The sequence below is a fragment of the Poeciliopsis prolifica genome, unplaced genomic scaffold (genome assembly GCF_027474105.1).
Source record: "Poeciliopsis prolifica strain line A6 unplaced genomic scaffold, Auburn_PproV2 SCAFFOLD002, whole genome shotgun sequence".
Taxonomy (NCBI): domain Eukaryota; kingdom Metazoa; phylum Chordata; class Actinopteri; order Cyprinodontiformes; family Poeciliidae; genus Poeciliopsis; species Poeciliopsis prolifica.
The window spans coordinates 6,049,667-6,073,637 of record NW_026562377.1 but is presented as its reverse complement, the minus strand read 5'-3'; the positions used below and the strand labels follow the sequence as shown (position 1 = coordinate 6,073,637).

Here is a 23,971-nt window from a genome sequence, read left to right as displayed (position 1 = left end):
TTTACTTTTTCTCTATTTTTATAGCAATATTTGCCTTTTTTGTAAACTTATTGTATTGTTCAAGTTCAATGCTCCTAACTGTACAGTCTCTTTTGTTAACTAAACTTCTGTTGCATCGCATTTAACCCATTTGTTTATACTTTTACTGCAATAAAAGATGACTTTTAGAAGAATTTCAGACTAAATCATTCTAGCATTTACCTGGACTGCACTCATTTATTATGCTACTTAAGAGTTCAGAATGCCATTTTCTATTATAAGGTTCCAACAACTTGTGGAAGAAAAATACTCACACAATCACAGATTCCACATCATACAAAACAGTGGGATTGAGGTACTTTTCTAAATATTATTCCTCTGCCTTTTTCAGAATTCACTCACATTTTTGCAGTGGAAAAGCTCAAAGTCTCATATTTATAACATTTTTATTACAACTGAAGGTAAGAAAGTTTCTTGATTGTGATATAAAATGGGAATATGTGGCTGGTGAAAGCTTAATGTTGCCCCTTTAACAACCATTTTTTTTAAGTATAAAACACGTTTCTAAAGACCCAGACAGGAGCAGACACTGCATGGAAACTAACTGTGACCAAAACAGGAAAGGACACAAAGTGAAGGGGAATGGGTGTGGATGTCTCTCTGAGTGTTTCCCACTGACTTCATTCATCACAGTTAACAGAGTTAGACAGACATGCAGCAGGACAGCAATCTGCTGCCTTCGCTCAGGGACTGACCTTTGGGCTCTTACTGCACAAAACAGCAGGACCAAGAAGAAAATCTCCACTTTTTTTTTTTTTTTCCAAATGTTAAGAATTGTTATACTCTGGAGACGTCACAAACAAGAAAGATGGAGGTGAGTGAGTCATTCTGAAATGTTTGTTTGGTGTTAGATGAAATCCGTTGCACTGCCAGTACAGTAAAGTAACCAAATTCCACTTTAATAAATGCTTGGCTAAAGTGTTTCCAGCTGTTTTAAGAACTAAGCTCCTGGCAGGACGTTTGAAAGATAATTGTTGTGGAACTGAGGACACAGTAAATATTTTTCTCTGCTACTTTCCACACTCATGTCAGTGTGAGCTAAAGAACCATGTCACCACTAAATTGGCAAAAGAAATGAGATGCAGTGATATCCTCGGACATTGATGAGGAATCAGGAATGTGAAACATGCTGTCCTCTCTGGTCAGCAGAAAAACATGCTGGAATTCAAGCAATTAAAATATGTAAGTGTGGAATCTAGATATACTCCAAGTAGTTTTTTACTTGCACTTTACAATGAGTTGTTTTGTGCTGGGTGTATTTATCTGAAAATCTTAGTGAAAACAATAGATGGTGTGATCTGCAAATGTTTGTTGGGCAGGAAGTTGGATCTCAGGATGTTTTTGGTTTCCTCCTTTTCCGCCTTGAACAATGGCTTAACAGTTTGATGCCAGCTTCATGACAGACTTTTAATCCAAAACAAATAGCATCAGCAAACCCTGTAGTCTTAAAAAGTCATAATTTAGCCATAAAATGTTGAATTATTTAAGGTTATTTCTTGACTGGGTCTCCATAGGATTCCAAAAGAAGCAGATGTAACAGCCTTGATACCAGCTCCCTGTTTAACAAGGATGTGCTGAGCCATGGTGACTTTGTGACCTTTGACCTTGAAGCCTCTGAGCCTCTGATTGGCCATGAGCCCACACCAGCAGAGGTGGCTCAGTGTGAGGCAGAAGTAAGCACCCTGCTCAGCATCATCGCCGATCTAAACAAGAAGATGGGGTCGCTAAAGGCTCCGAGGTGAGTAAAGTTCCTGAATAAATGATTTTTCCAGACATAACGCATGATTCAGAGTATGACTCGTATGAGGGGTCGACTCTTCCAGTGATCCAGGAGACACGAGACCGCCGCGTCCGTCCAGACCTCTGGTTCCTCCAGACCTTCTGTCTCACCGGCTGCTCAGAAGCAGCCCAGAGACCAGCTCTGCTTCTGCCGCCGCATCCAAACATCCAACAACCAACCAAGGTGGGCATGAGGAACTGCTGTTCGTACTGAGCTAGGAACAAACATGTTACGCTGTCCAGCTTTGTGAAGTAAAATGCATTGAAATGTAAATGAGGAACAACACAACAGATTTGAATTTCAGGAACTGAAAGCAATGCAATGCTGTTTAGTCAGTTTGAAGTTAGTTTACAAAACAAAATGTACTTTTTACACAACAGACATTTTAGCCTATTTATGACCCTGTACTGTGTAGACAACACAATCATACATCAATCAGGTCATATCCAAAGGGAATGTAAAGAGACCAGTTACCAGACATGATGTTGGACTGTGGGAGGATGAAGGCAGAAAAGGTCAGTCAGAATTTGAACTCAAGACCTTTTTGCTTCAAAAACACAACATTTTACCAAGTAGTTTTGATTTAGTTTGTAGTGCAAGTATCTTGTATTTTAAATAAGACAAAATTTACATAAGTGAATTTCAGCAAGATACAGGAGGTTGTTTTAAATCCTTAACATTGATTTAGAAAGCATTAGCTCTACTAGCAGACAGGTTCACTTATAATGTGGTGAAAATGTCTTGTTATAAGTGAAATAATCTGCTAATAGAAATAGTTTTTTTTTTTTTATCAGTATGAAGAAATTTAAAAAATGACAATAAAAAATAAACATTTATATGGATACCACTCTGGGTTTTTTTCATAGAATTTTGTTGGTTTTTTTTAACATATTGAAGCTGGTTACAGATTTTAAATTAACAGGGATCTAAATTATGGATCTTCTTAAAGAGAGTTGTCTGAGCAAAAATGGTTCCATACAGTTACCCTAATGAAATACTATAACTATAAAGTACTCTATAAAAAAATTAAACTTAAAATTAAGCACCAGAAATAAGTTTATTTCTATTTTTAAGGGGATTGAACGTTGGAAAACGACTATTACAAATAAAAGTACGTCACACAAAAACAAAGCAAACCCTAAACGGCTAAAAAGAAGAATATTAAATACTATCTGTGCCTCATTAGTTTTGCCTCTTCTACATAAAACATTCCCATATCCTTTCTGATAAAAAAGCTATTACTACCAAAGCCCCTAAATTTGAGCTGAGAGCTTTAAAAAGTTACTGCACCTCTGCTCTTTACCCGCTAGGGGGCGGGGGTGTCGTCTGGACACAACTGCAGGAGGTTTTGTCGTCAGTGGAGGACTCGATCAGCTTCAGAAGGACGTGGGCCGCTCCAATCACAGCCTCCGACCAGAACAAGGATACGGAACACCTGAGAGCTGCTCAGGAGAACTGGACCAAAGCCACACAGGTGATGATCTGCAGGGAAACATTTCTGACATTTAACCTGACATCAGAGTTGGGCAGTAACTAGTTACAGTTACTCAGTTACATTTAGCTGAGTAAAGTTTTGAAAGACATTTTTGTTTTTTTACTGCAATTGCCTTTTTAATTTTACTTTAGTAATATTATTATGAAACATAGCTGCTCTTACCCAGCCAGCACACCTAGGTGGGCCCCATATGGGATATAAGTGGGCAGGCAATATGGGTCCAAAAGGGTTTGTCCACGGTTTCCATGGTGGCCCCACATGGGTTTGCCCAAGTAGATTTTAATGGGTGCTGACTGGGTTTTCAGTGGGTCCACATGGTTAACTCACATGAGGCCCATCTGTGGCCCACTAGGGTGCTGTCAAGAATATTTACGTGGGTCCCCATTGGGTCTGAACTGGGCTAGAATATGGGTACCAAGTGGGTTTGCCCAAGGTTTCCATGGTGGCCCCACATGGGTTTGCCAAAGTAGATTTTAATGGGTGCTGACTGGGTTTTCAGTGGGGCCCATGTGGTTAACTCACATGAGGCCCATCTGTGGCCCACTAGGGTGCTGTCAGGAATATTTACCTGGGTCCCAATTGGGTCTGAACTGGGCTAGAATATGGGTACCAAGGGGTTTGTCCACGGTTTCCATGGTGGCCCCACATGGGTTTGCCCAAGTAAATTTTTATGGGTGCTGACTGGGTTTTCAGTGGGTCCCACATGGTTAACTCACATGAGGCCCATCTGTGGCCCACTAGGGTGCTGTCAGGAATATTTACCTGGGTCCCAATTGGGTCTGAACTGGGCTAGAATATGGGTACCAAGTGGGTTTGTCCACAGTTTCCATGGTGGCCCCACATGGGTTTGCCCAAGTAGATTTTAATGGGTGCTGACTGGGTTTTCAGTGGGTCCCACATGGTTAACTCACATGAGGCCCATCTGTGGCCCACTAGGGTGCTGTCAGGAATATTTACCTGGGTCCCAATTGGGTCTGAACTGGGCTAGAATATGGGTAACAAGTGGGTTTGTCCACGGTTTCCATGGGTGGCCCCACATGGGTTTGCCCAAGTAAATTTTTATGGGTGCTGACTGGGTTTTCAGTGGGTCCCACATGGTTAACTCACATGAGGCCCATCTGTGGCCCACTAGGGTGCTGTCAAGAATATTTATGTGGGTCCCTATTGGGTCTGAACTGGGCTAGAATAGGTACCAAGTGGGTTTGTCCACGGTTTCCATGGTGGCCCCACATGGGTTTGCCCAAGTAAATTTTTATGGGTGCTGACTGGGTTTTCAGTGGGGCCCATGTGGTTAACTCACATGAGGCCCATCTGTGGCCCACTAGGGTGCTGTCAAGAATATTTACGTGGGTCCCAATTGGGTCTGAACTGGGCTAGAATATGGGTACCAAGTGGGTTTGTCCACGGTTTCCATGGTGGCCCCACATGGGTTTGCCCAGGTTGATTTCAATGGGTGCTGACTGGGTTTTCAGCGGGACCCAGATGCCTTAATCCTGTAGGAACAATTCTCATCTAACCTGGATGTGAATTACATTCATAGATATGCAATCTTGATCAACAATCCAAAGTCTAGCTTAAAAACGTGTTCAAATAAAAAATAAAAAAAAAGAGATGAAAAATTTATTTTGCTCAAGGCTTTTATTTAGTAATTTAAAATATTGTCAGGAGTTATTTTTTACCTCACTACAGCAATTATTAGAACTTCATTAATACTCAGGGAATGGTGCCACAAAAAGATATCTGCAATTATTCACGACATCTTTGAAAATAACAGAAGCTAGTTTACTATAACAAACTTATAAACAGATCTATAAATATATATCTATAGATGCACACAAATAAAGACACCCACATATTTTCCTACAGGTCTATAAATGTATACATCTAAATACTATCTATATAACTTTATACACGTATATTCACATTGATACACACAATGTGAATATACACACCTATATAGATCTTTCACAATACATTTTTGTTAAACATTTTTAAAAATAACCTACATGCCATATGCATGCTTAAATTTGAAATCTCTCATACTTTACTGAAACTGTCCATCTTGAAAGACCTCCCCAACCTGAGTTTGAACTGGCAGTCTCTCTAGTCTATTTCCACTTCCACTCGGGCTCCAGTAAACCACTTCGAGAGTCTTTGCTGTATGCTTGTGTGATTCTGTAGATGGATAATTTCTTTTAAGTCCCCTGAAATAACAAGCAAAGGTAGAAATTGTATTAGTGTTTCATTTTAGCACAATGTAACATTCATGAGATTTGCATCTCCCCCTTCATGGGGCAAAAATGCTTGCAGAGATATGCCATAATCAAAAGGACTCTTGAGTCATCATTATGTACAGAAACTATATTCTTACTGTAAATTTAAAATATATCCATCTATATAAATCAACTACTAGGTTCTATCGTGGTTTTGTGGTTATTTTAATATTGTTTGAAATGCAAACAATATTACCTTCAAATTTTTAAGTTCTTAACAACAGTGAAAGAATACTGTTCAAAAAACCAAAAATTGAAGACTCAATTTTTAACCTAAAAACATTACTAAAAATAACAAACAAAAGCATAAAACAACCAAAATAAATTAACATATGTTTAAGAAAGAAAAGTGAAAAAAAAAGTTACTCTGACAATAAAAACTGATATTTACCATGCAAAACATCAAAGAGACGCAGGTCCAAGAGCTTGTTTCCCATGTTGGCCAAAAAGGTTGAACTGGACTTCCAGTTCATGGGACATGAGGAATCGCACAGCTGGTTGTATTGTGTCATCTAAGGATGCTCCTCCAATTTCTGTAGCCATGGCAACCTTAAGTACAATGACAATAACAGGACAACATTTTGTTTTTGTTCATCAGTTTGTTATATCACTCTTATGTGCTTAATTTTACTAACATATTAATCTACCTTTTTCAAATCATTATAAAGTGATCTTCACACGCTGATCCTCTTGAAGCCTGCAAAAATATATTTTATTAGTGCAATATAACATTTAGACTTTTCAAAAAAATAAAAAAATTAAGGCAAAACAGCCTTTGTAGATTAACTACTGAAGCCTTATATTGTAAACACTGAACAGTTTTGCAATTATCCTAATTTCTTTGTTAACGTGACAGGACTAAGACAGTAGTATTACTCTTAAGAGAAGTTTAGAAAATCACTATAAATGTAACTAATAAAGCCTAAAACATTGTACATATTAAAAAATTAGAGCTACAATTAAATATAAGTACATTTCACATAACTGCTAGCTAAATATTGCAAAAATATCAAAAAGAATTTCTTCATCTTTCAATATTTGTTTCAGGCTTGGCCACTGATTGACATGATGGGTTTCAATTTACGGACCCACATGCAGTAACCACACGTTGGATAGGGATGAGTGAGTGATTTATTTACAACAGGACAAAATAAAATCTATTTCCCGGACATCAGCGGAAGGGTGAGGACCACTCGACCAGGTTGGCCTGAAACGAGAACTTAGTTATGACGGGCTTAGAATGAGTGATCGGAGGGGAAACAGGAACAGGCTTACTTCGGTGCGGGTCTTTCGAGGCGTGGGTGTGAGATGCCAGGTTCCTGAGAGAGGGTGTGCAGCGGTTCCGAAGGTAAATGCGAGGTGGGAATGGAAGAGAGCTGGAAGCTCGAAGGGTGGAGTGGAGGCAGTGGAATCGGCGGACGAGCAGGCAGGTATTCACTGGTGAGTTCTCGAATGAGGCGACAAAACCCTAGGATCGAACAAACACAGAAACCAGGTGACTTCTAGTAGACACAGAAACGTTCTCAGAAAACTGTTCACAACAGGAGAGGCCAGAGTGACTACCGGTGTATGCAACCATCTAGCATACACCAGAATCTTCAGTCAATCTAGCGTAGACTGAAGATTCTGCTGCTCCTCCACCTGTGCCAAGCTCCACGGGCTCCTCACAAAGATCCTCCCTGAAATAAGATGCGACACTCACATACACACACAGGAACCCTGACACTGATGACTACTCTAGACCAACACAATAGCGGCAGATTGAAATAAAACTATGACATAACAAAACGCTTAAAGTGTCACACAACAATTAAAAAAAGAATTTAAAAATATGAACTACAATGCCTTCATCCTATTTACAAAAAACCTTTTAGGCCCAATATACTGAAACCACATGGGCCCCATATAGTGTTCCCATTTCTGTCCCATGCCCAGTTAGCCCACGTTAATGCTGAATTGGGCCCATACATTTAACCCAATTGAGCCAACAATATGAGTCCCATTTCGGTTAACCTTTTGAGCCTCACGCAGTTGGCCCAGATAAAACCCATGCCCTCTTATCATTACCTATATAGCCCAAAGCTAAACGATTCAATGCAGTTTTATTGAAAAAAACGACAATAATAATCTTGCATGGGTCCCAGCCAAACCAGCCTGAATCCATACATGAGACCCACCCATGCATGCTGATGTGACTGTGAGAAAGATTATTAAAAGCCCAAGTACATAGAATGAAAGCACAATAGTTACTCTTTTTAAATCATACAAATGGTTTTATTGTGTCCAGACACTTTGTAACAACCTCTGCTAGCAACATAGATTCTTCAGTGAACCGATTTCATTCTGCCTCGTTGGCGCTCAAATGAACCAATGGCAGCTCAACAAATAGAATGGCGGCGGTATTTGAAAATGGTTTGGCCCACAACGCTGCGTTTGAAATCGGTCTGCACTAAAATCTGCTTATTGTGTGTAGCTGTGTGTGTTAGCAATATCAGAAAAAGTATCACCCTAAAGAAAAGCAAAAATAACAATAACAATTAAGTCTCTTTGGGATACTGTCGTCCGATTTGTTACGAGCAACAATTTTTTTAACAAGCGATTTAAAATATCTCCCTAAAATTTGGTACTAGGTAAAACAGAAGAAATGTACTTACAGATTCTTTCGTAGATCAGCCAACAGGCAGACTCCGCGCCAACGGACTGATGAGAACAGGCTTGATTTTGAAACCGCATATCCATCCGCGGGTCATTTTACGTTTTCCAAGAAACACAAGATTCATTTTTGAGAGTGCTACATCGGTTTAACAAATGTAAAACCGATGTAGCAAAAGTTCTCAATGTAAATAAATACATTTCGTTGTCCTCCTTATTCAAATATGTTTTGGAACTATTTTCTTCAGTGGATGTGTAAAGTGCCTACCGGTACTTCAATTCACCAACCTTTATTGGCAACGGTGCCTCAGAGCAAACAATGAACAAAAAGGTAATTGGAACCAAATGAATCATTAACAGAAATGTTACGTTTTTTTATTTTTTTTTTATTTATACTGATGACTTGGAAATGTTTGCAAATATATGAAAAAACAGATGCTCAAAATTTTACTCTTGTCTCTCACTTGCTAATGAGTTTTGTTTATTTTCTAAACATTTTGTGATATTTTTCACAATGGTCTGATCTGAACTATTTGTCCAAATAAAAATTTAAATCTTGCTGCGAACAGGCTGCAGTAAACTCTATGGATGTCTAAACATCCAATTGATAAAAAATAATAATAAAAATAAAATAAAAAGTTATTATTATTAAAAATAAAACAAGGACTAAAGCTCAACCATGACCACTCTGTGCTTAATTTTGAGTAAGCACCAGAATATGAGTTTACGTATATATTTCAAACAGATTATTTCAAAAAAATGTTTTAAGACATTCAGACTGCAATAATAAAATGAAAAAAAAGTTAGGGGTTCAAAGTGTAGCAAGAGCAATACTGAACTGGCTTTTGCTTTGACATACAGTGAAAAGTTTGAAAGTGACAGGGTAACCACATTGTCGATTAAAATGTTCTACAATTTTGTCCCATTTAGACCATGAAAAAAAGTACTAGGGGCTACATTTTCCTGCCCAGGTCCAACCCATGTATGGTTAGCCCATGCTCATGTCATGTTAGTTTAATGTGGACAGCCCACATTGGGCTTCTCATGTGGGGCCCATGATACTGAAACCACATGGGCCCCAAATAGTTTTGCCCATTTCTGTCCCATTTCCAGTTAGCCCACATTGTTGCTGAATAGGCCCATACATTTAGCCCAAATGGGCCAGCCCATAGGGGTCCCATTTTAGTTAACCATATGTGTCCCATGAGGTTTGCCCAGATAAAACCCATGACCACTCATTACCCATATGGCCTACTACAAACCCAAGGGGGGCCCACTCATGCGTACTGGCTTGGAGACTGGACTGGACTGTTCTAGCATAAAATAATAACATGAAAAAATGTTAAGGGTTCAAAGTGTGGCTAGAGCAATACTGAACTGGTTTAAAAAAATAAAGCATTGTAGAATTATTTTTAATGTTTTAATATCCTGGTCCTCTGGAAGCCTAGTGTTTGTAAATGAGCCAGGCATAGATATCACACAGTGAACATGTTTTAGGTTCAAACATTAGGAAGACATGAATGTTCTGTTCTATCAGCAAAATATATCCTTGGGTGATCTCCAAGACGAGGTCACCTTCGTCCTGGAGACCTCGACAATGGTCAAGGTCACCAACCTTTACTATCGTCGAGGTTTCCTACATGGAAAAAATTAAATTCTACAATTTACCTTACATCAACTCCATTAGAGGCCAGCTGAGTAACAATTGCCTTGGCAAAGACTATAAAGCTGACATCTCGGGTAATTCTTTCCAAGTTTTGAGAATCTTGCTCTTGCAGCTTTTGCTTTGACATACAGTCAAAATTTTGAAAGTGACAGGTTAACTACAGGGGTTGGACAATGAAACTGAAACACCTGGTTTTAGACCACAATAACTTATTAGCGTGGTGTAGGGCCTCCTTTTGAGGCCAATACAGCATCAATTCGTCTTGGACAAGTATGGGGCCAAGGGAATGCCATGATATGGCAGCCCACACCATCAATGATCCACCCCATGCTTCACTCTGGCATACAACACTCTGGCTGGAATGCATCTTTGGGGCTTCTCCACACCGTAACTCTCCCGGATGTGGGGAAAACAGTAAAGGTAGACTCATCAGAGAACAATACATGTTTCACATTGTCCACAGCACAAGATTTTCGCTCCTTGCACCATTGAAACTGACGTTTGGCATTGATACGAGTGACCAAAAGTTTGGCTATAGCAGCCGGCTGTGTATATTGACCATGTGGAGCTCCCGACGGACAGTTTTGGTGGAAACAGGAGAGTTGAGGTGCACATTTAATTCTACCGTGATTTGGGCACCGTGGTTTTATGTTTTTGGGATACAATCCGGGTTAGCACCCAAACATCTCTTTAAGACAGCTTCGTCTTGCATCCACAGTTAATCCTGTTAGATGTGGTTCGTCATTCTTGGTGGTATGCTGACATTACCCTGGATACTGTGGCTCTTGATAATCACAAAGACTTGCTGTCTTGGTGAACAATTTGCCCTCTTTTGAACTCCAGTATGTCCCAAATAATGTTATGTGCATTGCAATATTTGAGCAAAACTGTTGGACCTTCACACTCTGCTCTTACTGTTGCAATGTGCAATTCATGAAGATTGGCCACCAGGCTAGTCCAATTCAGGCATGAAACCTCCCACACTAAAATGAGAGGTGTTTCAGTTTCATTGTCCAACCCCTGTACATTGTTCTACAATTTTGTCTCATTTAGCCCACTTAAAAAAGGACTGGGGTCTACATATCCACACCCAGGTCCAACCTGGGCGTGGATATGTACTGACCACACTGAACCCTCAGTGTGGTCAGCCCACATGGTCTCCCCATGTTGGGCCCATGACATGAGCCCATGCTCATGTCATGTGGGTTCAGTGTGGTCAGCCCACATGGTCTCCCCATGTTGGGCCCATGATACTGAAACCACATGGGCCCCACATAGTTTTGCCCAGTTCTATCCCATTCCCAGTTAGCCCACTTATAAAAGGACTGGGGCCCACATATCCACACCCAGGTCTAACCCATATATGGTCAGCCCATGCTGATGTCATGTGGGTTCAATGTGGTCAGCCCACATGGGCTTCCCATGTTGGGCCCATGATACTAGAACCACATGGGCCCCACATACTGTTGCCCAGTACTATCCCATTCCCAGATAGCCCACTTAAAAAAGGACTGGGGCCCACATATCCACACCCAGGTCTAACCCATATATGGTCAGCCCATGCTGATGTCATGTGGGTTCAATGTGGTCAGCCCACATGGGCTTCCCATGTTGGGCCCATGATACTAGAACCACATGGGCCCCACATACTGTTGCCCAGTATTATCCCATTCCCAGATAGCCCACTTAAAAAAGGACTGGGGCCCACATATCCACACCCAGGTCTAACCCATATATGGTCAGCCCATGCTGATGTCATGGGTTCAATGTTGTCAGCCCACATGGGCTTCCCATGTTGGGCCCATGATACTAGAACCACATGGGCCCCACATACTGTTGCCCAGTACTATCCCATTCCCAGATAGCCCACTTAAAAAAGGACTGGGGCCCACATATCCACACCCAGGTCTAACCCATATATGGTCAGCCCATGCTGATGTCATGTGGGTTCAATGTGGTCAGCCCACATGGGCTTCCCATGTTGGGCCCATGATACTAGAACCACATGGGCCCCACATACTGTTGTCCAGTACTATCCCATTCCCAGATAGCCCACTTAAAAAAGGACTGGGGCCCACATATCCACACCCAGGTCTAACCCATATATGGTCAGCCCATGCTGATGTCATGTGGGTTCAATGTGGTCAGCCCACATGGGCTTCCCATGTTGGGCCCATGATACTAGAACCACATGGGCCCCACATACTGTTGCCCAGTACTATCCCATTCCCAGATAGCCCACTTAAAAAAGGACTGGGGCCCACATATCCACACCCAGGTCTAACCCATATATGGTCAGCCCATGCTGATGTCATGTGGGTTCAATGTTGTCAGCCCACATGGGCTTCCCATGTTGGGCCCATGATACTAGAACCACATGGGCCCCACATACTGTTGCCCAGTACTATCCCATTCCCAGATAGCCCACTTAAAAAAGGACTGGGGCCCACATATCCACACCCAGGTCTAACCCATATATGGTCAGCCCATGCTGATGTCATGTGGGTTCAATGTTGTCAGCCCACATGGGCTTCCCATGTTGGGCCCATGATACTAGAACCACATGGGCCCCACATACTGTTGCCCAGTACTATCCCATTCCCAGATAGCCCACTTAAAAAAGGACTGGGGCCCACATATCCACACCCAGGTCTAACCCATATATGGTCAGCCCATGCTGATGTCATGTGGGTTCAATGTGGTCTGCCCACATGGGCTTCCCATGTTGGGCCCATGATACTGAAACCACATGGGCCCCATATAGTGTTGCCCGTTTCTATCCCATTCCCAGATAGCCCACTTAAAAAAGGACTGGGGCCTACATATCCACACCCAGGTCTAACCCATATATGGTCAGCCCATGCTGATGTCATGTGGGTTCAATGTGGTCAGCCCACATGGGCTTCCCATGTTGGGCCCATGATACTAGAACCACATGGGCCCACATACTGTTGCCCAGTACTATCCCATTCCCAGATAGCCCACTTAAAAAAGGACTGGGGCCCACATATCCACACCCAGGTCTAACCCATATATGGTCAGCCCATGCTGATGTCATGTGGGTTCAATGTGGTCTGCCCACATGGGCTTCCCATGTTGGGCCCATGATACTAGAACCACATGGGCCCCACATACTGTTGCCCAGTACTATCCCATTCCCAGATAGCCCACTTAAAAAAGGACTGGGGCCCACATATCCACACCCAGGTCTAACCCATATATGGTCAGCCCATGCTGATGTCATGTGGGTTCAATGTGGTCAGCCCACATGGGCTTCCCATGTTGGGCCCATGATACTAGAACCACATGGGCCCCACATACTGTTGCCCAGTACTATCCCATTCCCAGATAGCCCACTTAAAAAAGGACTGGGGCCCACATATCCACACCCAGGTCTAACCCATATATGGTCAGCCCATGCTGATGTCATGTGGGTTCAATGTGGTCTGCCCACATGGGCTTCCCATGTTGGGCCCATGATACTGAAACCACATGGGCCCCATATAGTGTTGCCCGTTTCTATCCCATTCCCAGATAGCCCACTTAAAAAAGGACTGGGGCCTACATATCCACACCCAGGTCTAACCCATATATGGTCAGCCCATGCTGATGTCATGTGGGTTCAATGTTGTCAGCCCACATGGGCTTCCCATGTTGGGCCCATGATACTAGAACCACATGGGCCCCACATACTGTTGCCCAGTACTATCCCATTCCCAGATAGCCCACTTAAAAAAGGACTGGGGCCCACATATCCACACCCAGGTCTAACCCATATATGGTCAGCCCATGCTGATGTCATGTGGGTTCAATGTGGTCTGCCCACATGGGCTTCCCATGTTGGGCCCATGATACTGAAACTACATGGGCCCCATATAGTGTTGCCCGTTTCTATCCCATTCCCAGATAGCCCACTTAAAAAAGGACTGGGGCCTACATATCCACACCCAGGTCTAACCCATATATGGTCAGCCCATGCTGATGTCATGTGGGTTCAATGTGGTCAGCCCACATGGGCTTCCCATGTTGGGCCCATGATACTAGAACCACATGGGCCCCACATACTGTTGCCCAGTACTATCCCATTCCCAGATAGCCCACTTAAAAAAGGACTGGGGCCCACATATCCACACCCAGGTCTAACCCATATATGGTCAGCCCATGCTGATGTCATGTGGGTTCAATGTGGTCTGCCCACATGGGCTTCCCATGTTGGGCCCATGATACTGAAACCACATGGGCCCCATATAGTGTTGCCCAGTACTATCCCATTCCCAGATAGCCCACCTAGTTGCTGAATAGGGCCCATGCATTTAGCCCATATGGGCCAGCCCATATGGGTCTCATTTTAGGTTAACCATATGTGTCCCATGCAGTTCGCCCAGATAAAACCCATGCCCACTCATTACCCATGTAGCCCACATCAAACACAAGTGGGGCCCACTCATGCGTGCTGGCTGGGTACTTGAGTAAAATATTTTGGATATTCCACTTTTTAAAAAAATATATATTCTGTGAGTGACTTTACTGAATGTTGTTTCAAACAAAACTTCACCAGACACACCTGCAGTTTTTATTGAAGTCTCATTTTCAAAGAAATGTTGTTTTTGTCTTATTTTGTAATTGTGTTATTAAAATAAATTATTTTCATTTTGATCTAAAATACCAAAAACTTTCTATTTTGATTTGTCTGATGATGTTATTTTTAAATATTAATTGATTGATGCTTTGGTTAGTTACTTGAGTAACCTTTTTACCAAATACTTTACTTTTCCTTGAGTACATTTCTTGTTTTTTTACCCACCTCTGGTTAAAATATTTGTTATTGCAGCCGTGAATTTAAACAAATACTGGTGAGTTTTGTAAATATATTCTGCTGGTTGCAGATGCTGGAGGAGATGGAGAGAGACTTTGGGATCTCATGTTCTGTGGGAATGCCAAAGGACCAGAACCTGGACAGCTTGTTGGATCTGGAAAAACACGAGTCTGTTCTCAGGAACAACATGCAGAGTCACAATGAAGAGCTGCAGAGAGCTCCAAATAGCATTTACTCACTGGAAGATGAGAAAAACAAGGTGGGGAAAATGTTTTTGTTTTGTTTCATTGCTTTACAGGTTTTAGAATCAGAATAAATTGAGTTGGGGTCTTTTAGGTGCTCCACCTGGCTGGTCTCCACAAGGCCTGGAGGTCTGACAGGTTTTCACCTTCTTACCGGCCTCCTTCAGGAGCTGTCAGCCCCGACCGACCGCCTCCTTCCTACCCCGGTTCACCTTTACTCCACAGAAAAACGTCCAGAGCTGCGACTCCTCTGTCTTTGGGTGGGGACGGGACTCCGCTGGGCTGCGTAACCCCGAGCAGTCCCTGCCCCAGCCCCATCAGCCTGGAATCAGAGACCGACAGACTGAACAGGTGAGACCAAGACTTGCCAGAAACAAGCCAGAGCAAAACACAGAACAGCTGTAAACTGACTCTGAAACACAGCTTGGTTGGTCCTGTAGAAACATGTGAACATGTGTTCTACATGTAGAAATTATGACGCGTGTTGACGTGTGAAACATTTGGGGAAATCTTGCATATAATAGACCTCTACTGATGAGCTGTATGTCAGGTTAACGCATGACATACAGCTCTTGAAAAAATGAGGAGCCCAACTGCACTGAACCCCATTGACAACCTCCTGATTAATCCACCAAATATTGATTCCTGAACTCTCACAGAGTAACAACATTAATATTCTTGTTTTCTTTGCATTGTTTGATAGCTTTGTGTCTTTTTTATTATTTTGACCATTTCTCATTTTCTGCAAATAAATACAACATTTTGGCTTGGAGTATCAGAGACAATAAAAGAACAATGTTCATTTTACCCAAACATGATCAGAAACTGATCATTTTAAGTGTTCTCTTAATGTTTTAGAGCTTTATATTGTTTACATGTTAACTACATGTAGGGATTCCTTCCACATGTGAAAAGTTTTCATATTTGTCTCACATGTGAAGACTCTGATGTGGCAGCATGTGAACATGTGTTTTACAGATAAAAGTTTGATTGTTGCTCCCATAGTAGCTTTTCCAACATATCTTTCACATATTGTGACCTAAAACATTAAATTTTTCCCAGATATTTAAAAGGTGGAGATTTTTCTATATGTAAGAAAAACTGGAACAGACATTTTTGTATCTACAGAAAGCAACGAATGAAGGTTTAAAGTGAATATTGTATGCAAAATTGAAATTTTGGTACTTCCCTTTAGGTTTTGTATATCATATATTGTATCTGCAGCTCAGGAAGAAATTAAAAGGCCACTTAAAATGATCAGTTTCTCTGATTTTACTATTTACAGGTATATGTTTGAGTAAAATGAGCATTGTTCTTTTATTCTATAAACGACTGACAACATGTCTCCAAAATTCCAAGCAAAAATGTTGTATTTATTTGGAGGAAATGAGAAATGGTCAAAATAACAAAAACAGATGCAGTGATTTCAGAGCTCAAATAATGAAAAGAAAACAACAATATTAATGTTTTAACTCAGGAAGAGTTCAGAAATAAATATTTGGTGGAAGAACCAGGAGGTTTTCAATGGGTTTCAGTTCTTCATATTTTCCAGAGCTGTCTGTATTTCCCTGTTGACACTGTGAAAAAACATCTGCTGATGTTTCTTCTCTGCTTTAAACGCCCAAAATCCTGAGCTGCATCACTTACTTGTTAATATTAGCCTAGTTTTACTGATAATAATGTGTTAAAGCGTCACTATCATCACTAATATCGATGTTAATGCTGATATATCATCCATACCCAGTTAAAAGCTTTAAATCCAGCCTCTTGTTGTCTCAGATGCATTGAGAGGCTGAAGGCAAGAAACGAGCGTCTGACTGCAGCTCTGGAGCGAAGGAAGGTGGATTCAGAGCAGATCAGTATGAAACTGTGCCGACTGGAGTCTGACTGCTCTGCCCTGCAGATGGCTCTTAGATACTCGTATTTATCATCCACACATCACACATTAACATTTAAACTTGCCTGCACAAATATTCTGAGCGGAGGTTCTGTCCTGTTTGTTGTCCGACAGCAATGAGTGTGAGGAGGCCTACGGTGAGCTGCTGTTTCTTTATGAAGCAAAGCTGCAGCAAAGCCCCTCTCTGCAGATACACTCAGCAGGTGATCATCAAGTTTTATGCAAAAAAAAAAACAACAACTTTGATTCTGAATCACACATTTTTCTCCAACCAGAGCCGGTGTGCGACATGCAGCAATCAGCTCAGAACCCGGAGATGGGAACTGAGGAGTTATCCACCTCCTTCTGCACAGCTGGAGTCACAGAGGAAACCCAGAGTCACACGAGGCAGAGGTGACGTTTGTCAAGATGCAGAAATACAGACATGATATATTGTATATGTACTAACAAGACGAAATCTGTTACCGCCACAGAACTCCAGATCCAGCAGACCGGGAAGCAATTCTCCGACAACAAATCGAGCGACTGAAGAGGGAACGGGCAGCCATTTGCCCAGCAAAGTCAGGTACAGGAGCTGAGGTCAGAGTGAGCTCAGAAACCGGTCAACCGGTCGGTACCAGATGGGGCCACATGATGAAGGACAACACCAAACCTCCGGAGAGCAAGAGGGAGAAAGCATCGCTGTTTTATGAGCTGATCTCAGTCAGGGTAGGAGATTTGTCTTTGTTTTTTAACAAAAGTCAGTTTTCTTTATTACTGCAAAAATAAACAAATATTTTGGCTTTGAGTTTCAAAACCCAGTGCTTAGTTTTAAGCAGTATTATACTAAAATGACATTTTGCAAGTTTTTTTGTTTTTTTCAATTTCTCTTCGTTTTCTGAAAACAACCCAAGCGCTTAATAAAACTACCCAGCCATCTTTCGGCAATATGTTAATGTGTTTGGTGTCTGGAAAAATGAGTCGTTTCAAAAACCTTCTCAATGGAACATCACAAATGAGCAGGCACGACCCATTACCTGTAGAAACCTCAGAACCCAAGCAGAGCTCCAGTTTGTTCAGCTGGGTTTACCACTGGATGTGCTGTACAATGGCTTCTGGAAAAGACAACAATTTCTTTTATGGACTTACATAACATCCAGAAACCACTTGCTGCATTCTTGTTGGTTGTGCAGGAGGTTCTACTTCTGCTTTTCATAGATTTACGGTTCTATAATTATGCATTATGTTGAGTTCAGACTGCAAGGAAGAGTAACAAGTCGCATTTACATTTTATTACTGTTTTATTTGTAGTGCCAATATTCTGACTGTATTATAGTCTAACTGCCAAATACATTTTTTATTAAAACTTTGAAAATTGAATAAGAACTTCCCCAAAAGACAAAACTCAAACTTGCACATTAAAACTTTTCTGAGCATTTGAATTTCAAAATGACTGCAGTGTGTTGAAAACAAAGTGAACATTGCTGGTAAAAACTCTTTATTAGCACCTCTGACAATTTGATTGTCTTTCAGTGTAGATAAATACATTCTTTAAGCTGTTATTACTAAAAATGAGTAATAACAGCAGACTTTACACAGCAGCACATTTAATTGAGGCATAATTTCAATATTTGTGCTCCAACTTTCAAGGCAAAAAGAACCCACTATATTTATCCAATTCAATTATTTTCTCTTGATAGGTTTGTTAAAATTCTAACTAAGAGATTCCAAAGTCGAAATTGGAAAAAATCATCAAAATTCACCTGGAAACCACTATTCTGTAGAGTCTACAGAATAGTAGACTCTAGAGATCCAATAATCTCTCGAGTCCAGTTTTTGCAATAAATGAGGCTTTTTAGCAGCAGCTAACGGTTTTTATTTCATTAAAAACACAGAATGAGCAGAACTGCAAACCCTGTTTTTGTTTGCTCAGTGGTTAAATGTGTACACTGGTAAGAAATGTGCTATTGTTAGCCTGTTTTGTATCATTTTTGGCAGCCTACTTAGCACAAAAATATGCAAATTGATCAAAACAGTAACAAAAAGCTGTGAAAAGCTCATTTACTGCTGCATCTTATCAAAACTTTTAACAACATTTTTTTAAATGAACACGTTTACAAGTAGCAGTCTAATCTTTTGATTACTAAATACCAACAGTTAGGAAAAGGAAAAAAAAACTGGTCTACAGCCTGATTATTGTGAAAATAGGCTCAGTTTCTCCTCTAAATCAGCTGTTTTTATTACATATTCAACACTAAAACACTTTTACAACAGCACTTTAGCAACAACACCAGTTTAATGAATACTAAAAGACAGGAATCCTAGTATTAACTATATTTAACAATATTTTTGGTTGTTCACAACCAATTGAAGCACTTATATTTATAAACTAAATGGAGCTGCAAGCAGTCATAAAAACTACAAATTACCGTTCTACTACTGTCCAAGTCAAAAATAACATTAGATTTTTACTTTCTGGCTTCCTTTAACTATGAAAGTTTTTAGTTGTGCCACTTAACACAAGCTATGCTGCCATGAATTGTCCTTGTTTATCTCAGATTGTGGTTTGACTGCCTTTGTCCAGGAGGAGATGTCAGATCTTCGAGCTTTAATCCGTCTGAAGGAGAAGGAGCTGCGATGTCTCGAATGGGGCTTAGTGGGACAGAAGCCGCAGGAAGCAGCTGGAGTTTTCATCCCAGAAAACCTCAGAGACGAGGCTGAAGATCGTAAGACCGAACAGGTATGAAGGGCTCCAACTGCTGCGACGATGACTTCATTTAAAAAAAAAAAAGAGCAAATAATACAAAGTCAAGGTGAAAGGACCGAGAGGGAGTAGGGGTTCATGAGAGAGATCCAATTCAAATCCAGCTCTCCCACCTGGGAAATCACGTCTTCCAAAGCAGAATCCCTCCAGGCCGAGTCAGATATTTTAGTTCCTCAAGGTCTTCTGCTCGGCCGTCCTGTCCCTGCAGCAGGAAGTCACGCCGCACCTCTCGCCTCCGTCTGTCAGAAGACAGAAAAAACCAGCATGAATGACTGACATTGAGGACAAGTTATGAATTTGATACAGCAACTCAAAAAATAATTCACAGAATGTTTCAGCCTTATTACAAATTATGTAAATTTATCCATTCCCTCAAAATGTTACATACAAATATCATTTTAAAATGACGGACGGACGGTTGCATCCGATGGGTTTGGAGCCAAATTTCTGCTGTGAATCTGGAATGACTTGTTGACAGGAATTGTTATTTCTGATGTTTTTAGATGTTTTTTCCATTCATCATCATATTTATGTTTCAGAGGTTTGGTGAGAACGCTACCAAAGCTGTTACTGACAGTGAAATCACAAGTTCTCTGACCCGACCCATTCTGAAAGAGCTGCAGGCGGTCCTACAGAGGTGAGACCGGACCTTTTTGTTGTTTAAGGAAACTATTGTTAGGAGTGATGTTCCCAGAATAAAAAAGGTGACATGCAGTGATGCTGGGTTTTGTTCTGTAGTTAGCTAACACACTTTAACATAAAGCATAGTGCAGAGTCCTTCCTCTTTCTCTTCTACCCCTGAGAGATAAACACTTTATTTTAAATTACACTTCTTGTCAGGCCAAGGATGAAGTAAAGAAAACAACTCTCTTGTTTTGTTTGCAAACATCTTTTGTTAACTGAGTTACCTTCTGATCCACTTGTTTTCTTTATCTGCCAGGGAACAAGCCCTGAAGAGGAGGCTGGCCATGGTCCACGACTCGCTGAACTCGGCTCTCGCAGACGGCGCCCCCCACAGGAAGGACAACGCAGAGCAGATCGCTCGCCTCACACAGGCACACAGGTAAACATGGACACTTTGCTCACTTTAAGCAAACTGCTTACATACAATCACCATTACTCCCAAACATTACAAGCCGGGACGGTGGAGAAATTCAGCAAATGATTGGATATAAATGTCTGGGAATTTGACGTGACAATTATCTGTCTTTTTCACAACTTAAACTCAACATCCTGTATCGTCATCAGAGGTCGGCAGAGGAGACAAAATTATATTAGAGTAAAAGTAGCACAACGTCAACATATTTTTACTCATGCACAAGTAAAAAGCATCCAAAAAACGAGTCAAGTAAGAGTAAAAAAGTAACTGATCAATTTATCAATCATTTCAAATCTAAAACTTACATAATCGGATGGAACAAAATATAAAGTTATCAGTTTCTTTTCTTAAAAACTTATGAAGCTGTAACATAATCTGGAGGTGTGTGTCTGTGCCTGGCAAAATTTTGGTTTAAATATGCTTGTTTTTTATTTAGTGGGTAGAAAATCCAGAAATTTTACTCAAGTAAGAAAAGAGATACTTTATTTTAAAATACTGAAGTTGAGGTAAAAGTACAGCATAGTAAAAAGTAAATGTAATTGTGTAAATGTAGCTAGTTACTACCCAACGCTGGTGATCATAATTTATTAGTTCTGATAGGAAAACCCTTGTACAGATGATCATTATGCCAAAGTTTGATTATATCAATATTTCTTACAGGCATGTTCTTATGTCCGCACTATAGAAACTTGATGTATTCATTTTATAACCATTTCTTACACATCACTGCAGTTTGTGTTTTTCTAGTAATTGTTTGTCTTTAATTAATCAAAGGAAATCTCATTGGCATGTGGTTGTTTATAAGTGTCAGTACTTTTTCTGTTCAGTACATTTTGTACAATGTTCCAGAAATCAAATCATAATATGGTCTTTCCACTATTCTGCTGAAAAGGATTAGAGAGAGGTTTAATATTATGTACTTTTAAATAGGTTATTTTAAAGACATTTTAAAGAAATAATTATCAGATATGTCTTTATGTTACAGCTGAATTTTACTAGTTTATTTGTTTTCAGGGTATCTCAGTTTAAGAATGAAAATTTTTTAATGAGGTAAGAGTATTATATAACCCTACTAGGGGTTATTATTTAATACTTTCAGTGTTTCTTACTGTTCAAGGCATAAGAAGGGTTACATTACTGACTGTGAAACTACATAATATTGTCGTTTCCCCTCCCTATGTGTTGCCCTTCCTATCAGGTTGTTATTATAAGTACAAATTTAATGAAATGAATGAACTAATCCGGATTTTGATGGTTTTATTCCAGTAAAGCCTTGAGTTCCTACAGGCAGATTCGCAGGAAGTATCGGGAGCAGGTGTGGCGGCTGGAGCAGAAGGTCGCCGCCATGATGGAGAGTCAACACAGCCAGAGTGAAGCAGCCAAAGCTGCAGAGGAAGGAGCAGAGTGGAGGAAGGAAGAGACGATTTTATAAAACAAAGACAGATCCGTAAAAGCTACAAGCTGTTCACATAAGTTACATGTGCAAATCTGATGTATAAATTATGTTTTTTAAAAACACTTATTCTTCTATTCTGCATATGTAAATACTTGTAGCACTTCTAGTATTACTGGTAAAACTACAGGAAGGCAACCTCCAAATAAATTAATCATTTATTGCAAATATTTATTACAAATCAGTGGCATTAAACTCGCTGTGATGGCCTTGTGTCTAATGAACCATTTCTGTGGTGATTTTCCAACCATCCTGCTAAAAGGACCAAATCACAACCAATTTTTTGTCCACAAGATTTTCAGATAAAAACTTCAAGCCAAGCCATTTGGTGGAGAAACTGACCCACAGCACTATACAGCTTCCATCATACATATTATATGCAATATTTTTTTGCATAACACTGGTTTGAAATGATTAAGAACTCTACATGTTTATGTTCAGGATGGTAGACAGAAAAGGCTTTCAACTGGCATCAGAATCACCATTATTGGCCAAAATGTTTTGCACAGACAAATTTTATTTTGGTTTCAAGTGCTCACAGTCTGCAGACATTAAATTTAAACATTTATGCTTTAATAAAGAATAAAAGGAGCACTATTCATATGTATGTGTATGTACATTATATTATACATAAAGAAAATAAACAAGAAAGAAAAAACGTCTTTGTAAGAGCATTTTAACAGCTGCTCTCTTAATCAGATAAATTTGTCTAACAGAAACTTTCCTTGTTGTGCTTTTGTCTGTATAAACCCATCTTTGTTCTGAATCAGCCACAAATCTCTTCACAGTACGATGATAACGTTTCAGTTTTCGTTAAATATCTAATGTTTTCATACCTTGTCATAAGGCACTACACTATCTGATGATGTTCGTCAGCAGAGAGATTTTTTTCTCTTTCCCGTATTGCTTGAAGCCTGTGGCCTGATTAATAATGTGGAACATCCTTCTTAAGTAGATTTCCTTTAATTGAGCTGCAGACAAACTAATCAAGCCAGCTCTCTGAAATTAATTATAGTGATTCAAAGACAATACCATCTATATATTTAATACCACAACAAAAAATTTAATCTTTCTGACACTTAAATCCAATTTGCATAATAATTTGGAACATATTGTAGTAAAGTAGATATTTAGTGGAAACTGCAGCCTATTATAGAGTGCATCTGTAAACACCCGTGCGTTTAACACAGACTCACTTGTGAGTGGGTGCTAAACTGCTTAATTATTCCAGACAGATACTTTTGCATTGCTGTCACCAGACCTGAACAATAACACATATCAAAAGCTACTTGAATGGCCTCTTTTCTTGACTTTCCTATTTGGCAGAGAGTGTTAGAAAACTGAGTTTCTCTTTAAAAACATATAAATATCCCAGTCACTTAGTCACTTTATTTAATGTAAAAAAGTAAAATATACTTAAACAAAAAAGCCATGGTGCTGATTATTTTGATTCATTAATTTAAGAAAGGTTTTACTAGAAAAGTGGTCAAATTAGAGATTGCATTTAATTAATTCAGCTCCAACTACGTTACTGCCATAAAAGGAGAATTTTGCTTTTTCTAATCTTTTCTGACCAGCAGCAGTTGTACCATCTGCCTTTTTGAGCCTATGTAGAAAATAAAACAGCAGCACAACAATAGAGAGCTGACCGTTAGAAACAGCAAAACTCAAACATAAGACACAATCCTCTTTTTAAATAAAACTGTCATGCAGTTTAAATAAAGAATGAACCGTCAGATGATTTGAGGCAGGTGACAGCGGACATGTTCCCTTTCCCATAAAAACCTTCCTTCCAACGGCGCCAGGGGGGAGGGGC

At 40.3% G+C, this 23,971-nt stretch overlaps 1 protein-coding gene and 2 long non-coding RNA genes across 3 annotated transcripts; 1 reads left to right on the top strand and 2 right to left on the bottom strand.

The window, feature by feature from the left end:
- Window positions 1-690: 690 nt before the first annotated feature.
- ushbp1 (Usher syndrome 1C binding protein 1) lies at window positions 691-23,015 on the top strand. Its single transcript, XM_055047677.1, has 14 exons — window positions 691-853; window positions 1,554-1,777; window positions 1,863-2,002; window positions 3,130-3,293; window positions 14,792-14,980; window positions 15,058-15,314; window positions 16,743-16,883; window positions 16,975-17,063; window positions 17,136-17,253; window positions 17,334-17,568; window positions 19,424-19,579; window positions 20,143-20,240; window positions 20,544-20,666; window positions 21,969-23,015. Exons 1-14 carry the CDS (start codon window positions 848-850, stop codon window positions 22,132-22,134), a joined length of 2,106 nt encoding a protein of 701 aa, XP_054903652.1. The 5' UTR covers window positions 691-847; the 3' UTR covers window positions 22,135-23,015.
- Window positions 5,198-6,998, bottom strand: LOC129371239 (uncharacterized). Its single transcript, XR_008607133.1, has 4 exons — window positions 6,863-6,998; window positions 6,235-6,284; window positions 5,979-6,136; window positions 5,198-5,518 (listed from the first exon to the last, which is right to left on the bottom strand). It is a non-coding gene; the product is annotated as an uncharacterized LOC129371239 (long non-coding RNA).
- On the bottom strand, window positions 19,524-20,622 carry LOC129371244 (uncharacterized). Its single transcript, XR_008607135.1, has 3 exons — window positions 20,512-20,622; window positions 19,717-19,842; window positions 19,524-19,610 (listed from the first exon to the last, which is right to left on the bottom strand). It is a non-coding gene; the product is annotated as an uncharacterized LOC129371244 (long non-coding RNA).
- Window positions 23,016-23,971: the final 956 nt, after the last annotated feature.